We start from the raw sequence: 13250 nt of genomic DNA on the forward strand, positions 1-13250 counted from the left end.
TAGACTTAGCTGAACAGAGAAAGTTTCGTTTAGTCGGCGCATCATCTGTGATCATATGCCGCGCTGAACAGAGGTGAAGTCTAGTGGCTGGCGTGGGGGCGGCGAGGCTGGCTGGTGGATGACGCGAGACTGGCTGCTTGGTGAGGTGGAGAGACGTGACGGGTGGAGACTGACAGATGAAGGGAGAGGGGAAGGGCCAGTGACGGATCGAAAGGCTGGGACGGGAGATAAAGTGGAGACGCAGGAAGGGACGGGTTGAGATATGAGGGAAGAGGCAGCGAAAAGTGGACAGATTGGGACGGGTGGAGCGGAGGCAGACGGAGACGAGTGGAGACAGTGGGAGACTGGAAAGGGTAGAGAGGGACGGGTAGAGAGACAGACGGAGACAGCGACGAACAGAGAGAGAGAGAGAGAGAGACACAGTGACGAGCAGAGAGAGCGACGATCTAGCAGAGACAGCGACGATCTAGCAGAGACAGCGACGAGCAGAGAGAGAGCCAGCGACAATGTAGCAGAGAAGACAGACGGAGACTTCACCACCACGAGACAACCTTCCTGAAAATAGAGAACAGCTAATAGAAATCAAATATCAACCAAAATACAGCAACTCTAATACCACGTAACACACCATAACACCAGAACCATATACCTTCATACCAAAGGATCAAACTGTTACTGTAAAACCTTCTCTATAGTACACAACCGCCCCCCCCCCCCCCAACACACACTATATGGGCTACACCACACACCCACACACATACACGCCCCCTTCCCGCGTTCCCATTAACCCTAACCAGAGCAGTTCAACCACCCACTTACCACACCACCGGCTTCACCACCACCCACTACAAATCACCACCTCCACCAGTCATCACCACGTACAGGCACAGGAATTAAAACGGAATAAAAGAGAATGGGCTAAAGGAGAAATAGAGGGGATGAAGACGAGTAGAAAAAAGGGAAAACGAAAGAAAGGAAGGAAAAGGAAGACGAAAGTGGTAGCCGAAGTGGTAGCGTACTGGGCCCACATTCACCGCGTGATGGACGACGCGGGTTCGAATCCCCACGCTACCACTCGGATTTTTCGGTCACCGCCGAGTGGCTTAAAACTACCCACATGCTGTCCTGAAGACCACCCATCAACCCGGACTCTAGAGGAAGCCGTCCAAGCGAATCAAGAACGAGTTCCGGGGGGCAGCATGAGCCAATGCATGATGGCGCCACTATAAACACTCGCCTGCGCCAGAACGGGCTGGGCCGACCATCAGGCCCTACTGGGAAGATGCCCACCGGCGCAATAGGCAACAACGTAAAAAAGAAAAAAAAAAAAATGAAGAAAAAGGAAGACAAAAGAAAGGGAAATAGAAAAAAAGGTAGGAAAAGGAAGAGGAAAGAAAGGGAAATAAAAAGGAAGACGAATGGAAAAAAGAAAAAAAGGAAGGAAAAGAAAGACGAAAGAAAGGGAAATAGAAAAAAAGGAAGGAAAAGGTAGACAAAGGAAATGAAAATAGAATGACGAAGAAAAAAAGAGGAATTAGAAGGGAGAATGAAGAATTACAAGAGGTTTAAAGAGAAGGATAGAGGAGAGAGAGAGAGAGAGAGAGAGATACTAGATAAAGAGAAAATAAGAGAGAAAGGGATAAAAAAGAACAGAAAAAGAAAATAAAAAGGAAAAAAAAAGAAAAAAAAGAAAACCACCACTTATTTTTATGTATCAGAGAGAGAGAGAGAGAGAGAGAGAGAGAGAGAGAGAGAGAGAGAATGAGGCAGACCAACACCACGTCCTTACCTTACAAACTCCAGCTGCCAAATGAGGACTTCGCATTCACCTCAGCAGCGTCCTGGACCACTGAACCGAACCAGCTGAGCGCGAACGAACCAGGTAAGGAGCAATTACACGTGATAACTTTTTTTTTTTTTTTTTACGACAGCTCAAGGGCACAAAAAAAGGAAACAATAATAAAAAAAAAACCCGCTACTTGCTGCTCCTAAAAAGACTCCAAAGAGGTGGCCGAAAGAGGGTCAATTGTTCCTTTTTCTTCTTTTTCCTCTTGCTATCAAATACTAGTTAATATGGGACTGATAACTAAGATGTTGGATTAAAGACAGGATGGTGGAGGACTGAGCCAGGTGAGAACTATACCATGCAGACTAATTGGAAGGTGATTAAGGGAACTCAAGTAATTAGCAAAGGGAACCAGGTGAGAATATCCGAACCAGGTCATCGTCCAACACCCATACACTCCTCACCACCACCACCACCACCACCACTCATCACCAAACACCAAGGCATCATAGTACAACAGTTTTATTGGTTCATATACATCATCATCATCATCATCACCACCATCATTAATATATACACAACACCATCTTCCTAACGTCTTAATAATTCTAATGATATATCAACAGTCTGCATCACCACCATCATCATCATCATCCTTCTGTGTGTGTGTGTGTGTGTGTGTGTGTGTTTTCTTTTTTTAATACTGCTCTTTGTCTGTCTGCCTGTGTGTGTGTGTGTGTGTGTGTGTGTGTGTGTGTAAACCTAATGTGGACGGGAAATTTGGGAATGTGTACATGTGTGTGTGTGTGTGTGTGTGTGTGTGTGTAGAAAAAGATACACACACACACACATAAATTTGGTCTACAGAAACAGTCATAACAGCAGTAGAAATAGTAGTAGTAGCAGTAGTAGTAGTAGTAGTAGTAGTAGTAGTAGTAGTAGTAATAGTAGTAGTAGTAGTAATAGTAGTAGCAGAAGTAGTAGTAGTAGAAGTAGTAGTAGTGATAGTAACCTTCATAACAACTCCTGTAAAGCTTCCGACCCACTCCAAAACCTGTACAAATATATTTACTAGTAGAATTATCACCTTGTAACAATAATAATAATAATAATAATAATAATAATAATAATAATAATAATAATAATAATAATAATAATAATAATAATAATAATAGAGAGAAGGGACTTGAGTGAGTGTGAGTTTGTTAGTAAGTTGGTTTCATTTACATTATTTATTATTTTTTTTCATTTACTTAAACTCTTTGGTTCCAAGTCTTTAGTAGTAGTAGTAGTAGTAGTAGTAAAAGTAGTAGTAGTAGTAGTGAAAGTAGTAGTAGTAGTAGTAGTAGTAGTAGTAGTAGTAGTAGTAGTAGTAGTAGTAGTAGTAGTAGTAGTAGTAGTAGTAGTAGTATTGAAAGTAGTGGTAGTAGTAGTAGTAGTAGTAGTAGTAGTAGTAGTAGTAGTAGTAGTAGTAGTAGTAGTAGTAGTAGTAATGGTGGTGGTTGTAGTGGTAATAGTAGTAGTAGTAGTAGTAGTAGTGGTAATGGAAGTGGTAGTAGTGGTAGTGGTAGTAGTGGTGGTGGTAGTAGTAGTAGTAGTAGTAGTAGTAGTAGTAGTAGTAGTAGTAGTAGTAGTAGTAGTAGTAGTAGTAGTAGTAGTAGTAGTAGTAGTAGTAGTAGTAGTAGTAGTAGTAGTAGTAGTAGTAGTGAAAGTAGTAGTAGTAGTAGTAGAAAATTTGATAATAATATAAAAATAAATAATAATAATAATAATAATAATAATAATAATAATAATAATAATAATAATAATAATAATAATAATAATATCATGCCCACAAATTGAGCTGCTATACACACACACACACACACACACACAAAATATACATAGAACAATAATACAGTTAACATAGGCAGGAATAATAATAGCAATAATAATAGTAATGATAATAATAGTAGTTTTTGGAATAAGTAGCACAGCAGCAGTAGTAATATTTTTGCCCGGATATTACTTTTATTTTTTTATCATTATTTTTTTCTTGACGGCCGAGCGGAAAAAAAAAAATGAATAAAATAAATCGGCAAGTAATATCGGCAAAACTGAGCAACCGATTTTCTTGTTATTTTTGTTTTGTTTTTGCTTTGTCTTGGGTTGAGGAGGAGGAGGAGGAGGAGGAGGAGGAGGATGAGGAGGATGAGGAAGAAGAGGAGAAGGAAGACAGGAAAGGATGATATGTAGCCTTCTCTGAATTCTCGTCTCTTCCCTTCCTCCTCCTCTTCCTCTTCATCATCTCTTCCTCCTCCTTCTCCTTCTTCACCCCTCTCTCCTCCATTTCCTTCTCTTCTCCTTTCTCTTCCTTTCCTTAATCTTCTCTTTATCATCCCTCCTTCTCCTTCCCCTCTCCTCTCTTTCTTTCTTCCTTTCTCTCTTCCTTTCCTCCAATTCCTTCTCCTCACACACATAAACACACACACACACACACACACCTGTCCATTCCTAATCAATCACCTTCTAATTACTTTCCTTCTCACCTGTGTCCCGAAAAACCTCACCCACCCATTCATTAGACTCATATAATTATACCTCTTCATTAACCATCTAAGTATAATCAGCTGTTGTTTTACCTCATTATATATTTAGCTGGTCAGTCATTGGTCTAATATATATACCTCAGTCTTTGTTATGCTTGGTTCAGTGTGTGTGTGTGTGTGTGTGTGTGTGTGTGTGTGTGTGTGTGTGTGTGTTTTTACAGCAAAGGAGACAGCACAAGGGCACAAAAAAAAGGAAACAATAAAAAAAAAGCCCGCTACTCGCTGCTCCCATAGAGTCCGAAGAGGTTTCCGAAAGAGCAGTCAATTACGTTTATCATGTGTGTGTGTGTGTGTGTGTGTGTGTGTGTGTGTGTGTGTGTGTGTGTGTGTGGGTTAAAATCTCCTTCCCTATCCTATCCCTGTTTTTTCTTCATTCTACGTTTGGCTCGCTCACCCCCTCACGCCGGCGCGTTTGACTGACTTGCTCTGCATATGGATTCGTGCCTACACCCAAGCAGGCACGGACATACTACACGGTCTCTGCCAGTGTGACGGAGGTGAGCGCTGGGGCCGTGAGCAGCTGTAGCATGCACCCCCAACTTTAATTTTCCTTCAGACTGAGACTGAGAATGTGATTGCCGGAGGAGAGGAGAGAGGAGGAGAGGGAGGGAAAGAGATGGAGAGAGAGGGAGAGAAAGGAGGTAGGGAGAGAAAGAGAGGGAGAGAGTGAGGAATGGAAAGAAAGAGGAGGGAGAGAAAGAGAGGGAGAAAATGAGGAATGGAAAGAGAGAGGAGGGAGAGAAAGGAGGTAGGGAGAGAGAGAGAGGGAGAGAATGAGGAATGGAAAGAGAGAGAGGGAAAGGAGGGAGGGAGAGAAAGAAAGGGAGAGAATGAGGAATGGAAAGAGAGAGGAGGGAGAGAAAGGAGGGAGGGAGAGAAAAAGGGAGGAAAAAAAAGAGAGAGAGAGAGAGAGAGAGAGAGAGAGAGAGAGAGAGAGAGAGAGAGAGAGAGAGAGAGAGAGAGAGAGAGAGAGAGAGAGAGAGAGAGAGAGAAAGAGAGAGAGAGAGAGAGAGAGAAAGAGAAAGAGAGTGAGAGAAGAGAAAGAGAAGGAGAGAGTGAGAGAGAGGGAAGAGAAAGAGAGAGAGAGTGAGAGAAAAGAAAGAGAAAGAGTGAGAGACTAACCCAAAACAGAGAGAATAAACAACAACAATAATAATAATAATAATAATAATAATAATAATAATAATAATAATAATGACAATAGCTGTGTTGGCTGCCTTAGAATGTCATGTCATGGAAGGTTCAATATTAACCTAGATTTCTTTGGACAATATCTTGGGTGTGTGGTCAAGGCGGGGCGGGGCGGGGCAGGGTGGGTCATGATAGGTCAGAGTGGTATGGGGCAGGATGGAGTAAGGCGGGGCAGGGCAAGGCAGGATGGGTCATGATAGGTCAGAATGGTATGGGGCAGGGCAAGGCAGGATGGGTCATGATAGGTCAGAATGGTATGGGGCAGGATGGGGCAAGGCGAGTCAGTGCCCCCCCGATGCTATCCTTGCTAAGATCTGATGGACCCGGCTGTTGAGATCCTGCTCCGAGCGGCGGGTTGGGGCGCCCACACCTCTGGGGCGCCCCGCTAGTCTAATGCCCCGCTCAGCTGCCCCGTTCATAGCCGCCAGCTGGCTCCTCACACGCCCCGACGCCTCAAAACCTAGACCCGGTGTCGCCCCGAGACCCACCCCCTCTAGGGAATCAGGGGGCCATGGCTGGGGTGGGTCGGTGCTGGCGGGGCCGGGGGAGGGAGATGGAGGCCAGCGCGGGGCAAGGCTGGGGCTGACAGGGCTCCACTCAAAGGCCACCTCCACCTGCATGAGTCTATCCGGGGCAGCGTTGGGGCTGGAGCTGCGGGGCGGTCCCTCCGAGTTGATGCTGTCGTAGAAGCTGCTGCATGAGGCAGGGGGGGAGGGGGATGCCGGGGCGGGGGCCGGGGCGAGGTGGGACAGGCGCAGCGTTCGGGGTGAGTCCGTGCTCCGCTTGGCCCCGGGGGAAGAAGTTCGCATGGCCCCGGATCCTATGCCACCCACGACCCGACCGCCTTCCTTACGGGGCGGGTGATTTTTAGCCCCGAGGTGTCGCATCGGGGCAGGGGACGGGGAGGGTGTTCTCAGGTCAGCCAAGGTGAGGGGCGGCCGGGGCGAGGAGCGGGGCGATGTGTGGGGGCGCGGGGCCTCCCTCATGGGGCGGGGCTGGCAGACACCACCTTGGTCAGCGCTGCGTGGCGGGGCAACCTGAAACACAAACAGCTGGGGGTGAGCGGGACGGGGCGGGGTGGGGCAGGGCAAATCAGGGCAGGGAAGGAGAGGGAGAGCACCACACAAGTATATATGTACAGAAGAGAGAGAGAGAGAGAGAGAGAGAGAGAGAGAGAGAGAGAGAGAGAGAGAGAGAGAGAGAGAGAGAGAGAGAGAGAGAGAGAGAGAGAGAGAGAGAGAGAGAGAGAGAAAGGAAGACAAAATTGAAAGAAATAAAGAAAGAAAAACTGACAGAAGAAGATTTAAAGAGAGAAGAAAGGAAATAAAGAAAGAGAGAGAATAAGACAAGCAAACAAATACAAGCACACAAGTAAACAAATAAACAAAGCAAGCAAGCAAACATCCTGAAACAGACTCATTAAACAAACAAATTAAAATGTAAATAAAAATCGTAAAATAAAGTAATTAAAAAACGTAGATATTAGTGAAAGAAGAAGAATATAATGACCTCAAATACACACTTACAATGAATTAAGGACAGTAGGAGTTTGTTAGAGTAATTACATATACACAATTAGGTTAGACTTCGGATAGACTTAAAAATGGATTAGATATTGACACACACACACACACACACACACACACACACACACACACACACACATACGCACACACGCACACACACAGCGGTCATTACACAGCGACCAACCCACACATCTAATAAGGGGGGGAAGAAAAATAATGATAATGAGGAAGAAGAGGAAGAAGAAGAAGAAGAAGAAAAAGAAGAAGAAAAAGAAGAAGAGGAAGAAAAAGATGAAAAGGAAGAAGAAGAAGAAGAAAAAGAAGAAATAGAAGAAGAGGAAGAAGATGAAGAGGAAGAAGGAGAAGAAGAAAAGAAGAGGAAGAAGAAGAGGAAGAGGAAAAAGAAGAAGAAAGAGAAGATTAAAACAAAACTGAGTCTAAGCCACACACACACACACACACACACACACACACACACACATTTCAGCACAGGCCACATCAGCAAATTCAGCAAGATCAGTCAGGTAGTCAGCAATCATGAGTGCGAGAGCGAGTCATGCAGTAGTAGTGGTGATGGTGGTGATGATGATGGTGGTGGTGGTGGCGGTGGTGTTGCTGCCTGGACCGGGATGCGAACCTGGGCCAGCGGATTTGTAGGTAGGTATGGTGACCACTAGACCATGGAGGAGGAGGAGGAGGAGGAGAGAAAAGGGAATGAGAGAGAACAAGGAAGAGAGAAAGGAAGAGGGGAAATATAGGGTGTTTGAAGGGGGGAGGGAGGGATACACACACACACACACACACACACACACACACACACACACACACACACACATACCAGACATACATAGACACAACAAGCAATTAGACCAAGCAAAACACACACACACACACACACACACACACACACACACACACACACTCAGAAAAAGACATAAAACAGGAAAAAAAGAAAGAAAGGAAGGAAGGAAGAAGAAAGAAATGAACATAAAAAAACACATGACAGAGAAAGGGAAATAAAGATGATTGACAACACACACACACACACACACACACACACACACACATTACCATGGTGAGGCCGGCCGTGTTTAGAGCAGCCTACAACAAATGCAAAAAAAAAAGAGAAAGAAAAAAATGCTTTAGTCCCTGCTCCAGCCATATCACAATAGTAGTAGTAGTAGTAGTAGTAGTAGTAGTAGTAGTAGGAGGAGGAGTTAGTATAATTATTAGTATGTTTGTGCACTGTATGACCAACACACACACACACACACACACACACACACACACACACACATGAACACAGCAAAATTATATACAAACAAACACAAGACACAAAACAAAAAACAAACAAACAAATGCAGCAGCAGGAGAGAAAGCAAGCAAACAAACAAACAGGTGGCGGCGTAAACAAACATGTCCGTCAGCTGGCAAAGGGGTGAGGACGTAGGCAAAGAGGTGAGGACGTAAGGGAAGAGGCGCAAAGGGTTAGTGATGATCTGGTCCGGCGGTTCCCAAAGTGTTCCGGCCTGGCGCTGCCCCGGCCCCAAGGTGAGTTCCCAGCGCCCACACACACCCACACTCTCACTTTGGACTCATCATCATCATCATTTCGTTTACCGTCCGTGTTCACTCTTCCTGAGCGCTTGGACGCTTTATGGCTCTCCTCCATTCTACTCTGTCTTCTGCCTGATGCTCATCCAATCCCATCACTGCCAAGTCTTCCTGTATACACCTTCTCCATGTTTTCCTAGGTCTACTAACTGGTCTCCTTCCTTCTACCTCCCGTCTCTAAAACTCCCAGCACTGTATCCTCCCCTGGTCTCTTTCTCCTCCATTCCACTGTCTTCTGCCTGATGCTCATCCAATCCCATCAATGCCAAGTCTTCCTGTATACACCTTCTCCATGTTTTCCTAGGTCTACTAACTGGTCTCCTTCCTTCTACCTCCCATCTCTAAAACTCCCAGCACTGTATCCTCCCCTGCTCTCTTTCTCCTCCATTCCACTGTCTTCTGCCTGATGCTCATCCAATCTCATCAGTGCCAAGTCTTCCTGTATACACCTTCTCCACATTTTCCTAGGTCTACCAACTGGTCTCCTTCCTTCTACCTCTCGTCTCTAAAACTCCCAGCACTGTATCCTCCCCTGCTCTCTTTCTCCTCCATTCTACTCTGTCTTCTGCCTGATGCTCATCCAATCCCATCAGTGCCAAGTCTTCCTGTATACACCTTCTCCACGTTTTCCTAGGTCTACTAACTGGTCTCCTTCCTTCTACCTCCTGTCTCTAAAACTCCCAGCACTGTATCCTCCCCTGGTCTCTTTCTCCTCCATTCCACTCTGTCTTCTGCCTGATGCTCATCCAATCCCATCAGTGCCAAGTCTTCCTGTATACACCTTCTCCACGTTTTCCGAGGTCTACCAACTGGTCTCCTTCCTTCTGCCTCCAATCTCTCCAAAACTCCCAGCACTGTATCCTCCCCTGCTCTCTTTACATGTCCAAACCATCAGAGTCTTTCCCTTCTGAGCAGTGTTTCCAGGTCCAGTCCCATCAGTGCCAAGTCTTCCTGCATAAACCTTCTCCACGTTTTCCTAGGTCTACCAACTGGTCTCCTTCCTTCTACCTCTAATCTCTCACTTTGGACTATGTAACAAAATATAACCGTGCTTTTGTTTGGATTTCTTATTTCAATTTCATTATCTATAAAGCATTCAACCATCCTGTGCCCCCCCACTGCATGACTCTCTCTCTCATGATTGCTGACTTGGCCTAGGGTGAAATGTGTGTGTGTGTGTGTGTGTGTGTGTGTGTGTGTGTGTGTGTGTGTGTGTGTGTGTGTGTGTGTGTGGTTTAGACTCTCATAATCTTGTTTTAATCTTATTCTTCTTTTTCTTCTTCTTCCTCATTATATATATACACAACATAAATAAATATACAAGAGGAGAGTGTCAAAAAATGAAAAAAAAAAAAACAGAGCATAAAAAACAATGACGTAAACAACAGCATCAAAAAGAGTTCATAAGCGTAAACACAAACAAAAACGGGGTAAGGGTGACCCAACACAAGGACATGCAAACAAACCGTCACAGTGTAAACAAACAAACAGGTGCGCACACACAAACAAGGTGTCAACAAGGTCCGCCACATGCAAACAACACCCAGACCAACCTGAAAAAGCTCGCGGGTCTGTTTACACGCCGCTCGGCCACCGTGGAGGGCGAGGAGGAGGAGGAGGTGGTGGAGGAGGAGGCGGAGGTGGAGGACAGGATGGAGGTGGAGGAGGAGGTGGAGGAGGAGGAAGAGGAGGAGGAAGAGGAGGAGGAGGAGGATTCTACACCACCAGTACTGCCCTGTGAGGAAGAAGAGGAGGAGGATGCATGACCCGTTCGGAGGAGGAAGAGGAGGAGGAGGAGGAGGAGGAAGAATGGAGGTGATAGGAGGAGGAGGGTAAGTTAGGTTATACCACCACCATCATCACCACCATCATCACCATCAACCATTCATTAGTTCAACACCAAATCACCACCACCACCACAGTCAACACCATTAGTTCAACACCACAACCACCACCACCACCACTACATCACACATAAAAAAAAAAAAAAAAAAAAAAAAAAAAAAAGGTGAGAAATGAAAAAATTGTAGTAGTAGTAGTAGTAGTAGTAGTAGTAACACCAACCAAACAAACAACAACAAAAATCAACAACAAAAACATCAATAACAAGTAGAAATCAGCAGAGGTCAGCAGGCTAAGGTCACTCACTCTCTCCCCCTACTACCACTACTACCACCACCACCACTACGGCAACTGTTTCGTCTACTGCTGCTCCTGCTGGTGGTGGTGGTGGTGGTTCTGCTAATACTACTGCTTCTGCTGGTGATACTGCTGACACCAATTCGAGGCTGTTAGGGTCATGGTGTTAGTGGTAGTAGTAGTAGTAGTAGTAGTAGTAGTAGTAGTAGAGAGGGGGAGGGAGAGGTGAAAGAGGAGGAAGGAAGGAAGGTGAGGAAGAATTTAACAAGGAAGGAAGAGAGGAAGGAAAGAAGGAAGGAGGAGATGGAGGAGGAGAAAGAGGGAGAGAAGGAAGGAAGGAAAGGAGGGGAAAGAAGGAAGGAAGGATGGAAGGGAGGAGGAGACAGAAGGAAAAAATAGGAAGGTGAAGGAAGAGGAGGAGGAAGGAAAAGGAGAAGGAGGAAGAGAAGGAAAATTTAACAATGAAGGAAGAGAGGAAGGAAGGAAGGAAGGAGATGGAGGAGGAGGAGGAAAAAGAGGAAGAGAAGGAAGGAAGGAAAGGAGAGGAAAGGAGGAAGGAAGGGAGGAGGAGGAGGAAAAGACAGAAGGAAAGAAAAAATAGGGAGGTGAAGGAAGAGAAGGAAGGAAGGAAGGAAGGAAGAGATGGAGGAGGAGGAGGAGGAGGAGGAAAAAGAGGAAGAGAAGGAAGGAAGGAAAGGAGAGGAAAGGAGGAAGGAAGGGAGGAGAAGACAGAAGGAAAGAAAAAATAGGGAGGTGAAGGAAGAGAAGGAAGGAAGAAAGGAAGGAAGAGGAAAAAAAGGAAAAAAATTATATATAGCAAGAAATAAGAACAATATGAATAACAATAACAACAACAACAATAATAATAATAATAATAATAATAATAATAATAATAATAATAATAATAATAATAATAATAATAATAATCTGTAATAAAAAGAACAAATTAAGTAACATATCATAACCTTAAGAAAGAAAGAGAAAGAAAGAAAGGAAGAAAGAAAGAAAGACCCAACCTCTCTCTCCTTTCTTTCTTTCTTTCTTTCTCCACTTTCTTTAATCTAAACATGCATCATTCCTTCTTCATTCCTTCCCTTCCATTCCATTCCATTCTATACTAGGAAAGAGATAGATAGATAGATAGATAGAGAGATGGAGGAAGAAAAGGAAAAGGAGAGAGAGAGAGAGAGAGAGAGAGAGAGAGAGAGAGAGAGAGAGAGAGAGAGAGAGAGAGAGAGAGAGAGAGAGAGAGAGAGAGAGAGAGAGAGAGAGAGAGAGAACATAGGAACAAGACAGAGAGAGAGAGAGAGAGATGGAGGAAAGAGAGGAAAGAGAGAGGAAGAAATGGAAGGAAACAGAGACAGATGGAGAGATAGAGAGAGACAGACAGATAATGCGAAAGGAGGAAGAGAAGAAGAAGGAGGAGGAGGAGGAGGAAAAAAAAAGAAAAGCTGAAAAGGAAAATTGAAATACATAACTTAAAATCTAACACACAAACACACACACACACACACTCTTCAGACTGGTTCTCAAGGGGCAAGACTGACTGACTGACTGACTGACTGACTGACTGACTGTACGCATAGGTCTGTCTTGCCCCCTGAAAAGACCTGCTGGAAATAATACTAATACTAATGCTGGACTGACTGACTGACTGACTGACTGACTGACTGGATGAGGATGAGGAGGAGGAAGAGGAGGAGGAGGAGTTGAGAAAGAAAGGGAATTAGAAGAAGAAGAAGAACTGAGAAGATAAGAAGATCTGAGATGAAGGAAAAGGAAGAAGAAGAAGGAAAAGAAGAAGAAATGAGGAGAGAGAGAGAGAGAGAGAGAGAGAGAGAGAGAGAGAGAGAGAGAGAGAGAGAGAGAGAGAGAGAGAGAGAGAGAGAGAGAGAGAGAGAGAGAGAGAGAGAGAGAGTAATTATATATGAAAGGATTAGGAAGAAAGAGAATAATGAAGTAAAGGAGGAATGAGAGAGAAAGAAAGAGAGAAAGGAAGAAAGTAGGAAAGGAAAAAAATAAATAAATAATGAACAAAAATGCATAGAAGAGAAAGAAAGAGAAAGAGAATGAGAGAAAGAAAACAAAACCAAGAGAGGAAAAAAGAAAAAGAGAGAGACAGAGACTGGTCATCCACTCACCCACTCAACCATACAGTCAACCACTCAACCAAAGAAGTGGAGAATGCAGAATGAGTAAGTGTCACCACCATCATCACCACCACCACCACCACCACCACCACCAGAGAGGGAGGGAGGGAGGGAGAGGAACTACAGTGTGTCTAAGAGAGGGTGCCATTGGGGTGCCAAGATAGAGTAGGCCTACCTTGCCAACCCTATAGGAAGGTCAAGGTATATGTGCGTTTGACTAGGCAGGTGAGGTACACACACGCACACGGAGGTATAC

General features: G+C 44.7%; 1 protein-coding gene and 1 long non-coding RNA gene across 2 annotated transcripts in view; one reads left to right on the forward strand and one right to left on the reverse strand.

Annotated features, from left to right (window-relative positions):
- Window positions 1–4477: 4477 nt before the first annotated feature.
- The window catches only part of LOC126986005 (uncharacterized), a gene marked incomplete in the record, with an annotated part of 48918 nt that continues 40145 nt past the window's right edge, over window positions 4478–13250 (reverse strand). Inside the window, 1 exon segment of the mRNA XM_050841691.1 lies at window positions 4478–6602. Within this exon segment, the coding sequence (XP_050697648.1) occupies window positions 5847–6602 (756 nt within the window).
- On the forward strand, window positions 8867–9936 carry LOC126986117 (uncharacterized). Its single transcript, XR_007739293.1, has 2 exons — window positions 8867–9009; window positions 9340–9936. It is a non-coding gene; the product is annotated as an uncharacterized LOC126986117 (long non-coding RNA).

This window comes from Eriocheir sinensis, chromosome 61 (genome assembly GCF_024679095.1).
Source record: "Eriocheir sinensis breed Jianghai 21 chromosome 61, ASM2467909v1, whole genome shotgun sequence".
NCBI classification, from domain to species: domain Eukaryota; kingdom Metazoa; phylum Arthropoda; class Malacostraca; order Decapoda; family Varunidae; genus Eriocheir; species Eriocheir sinensis.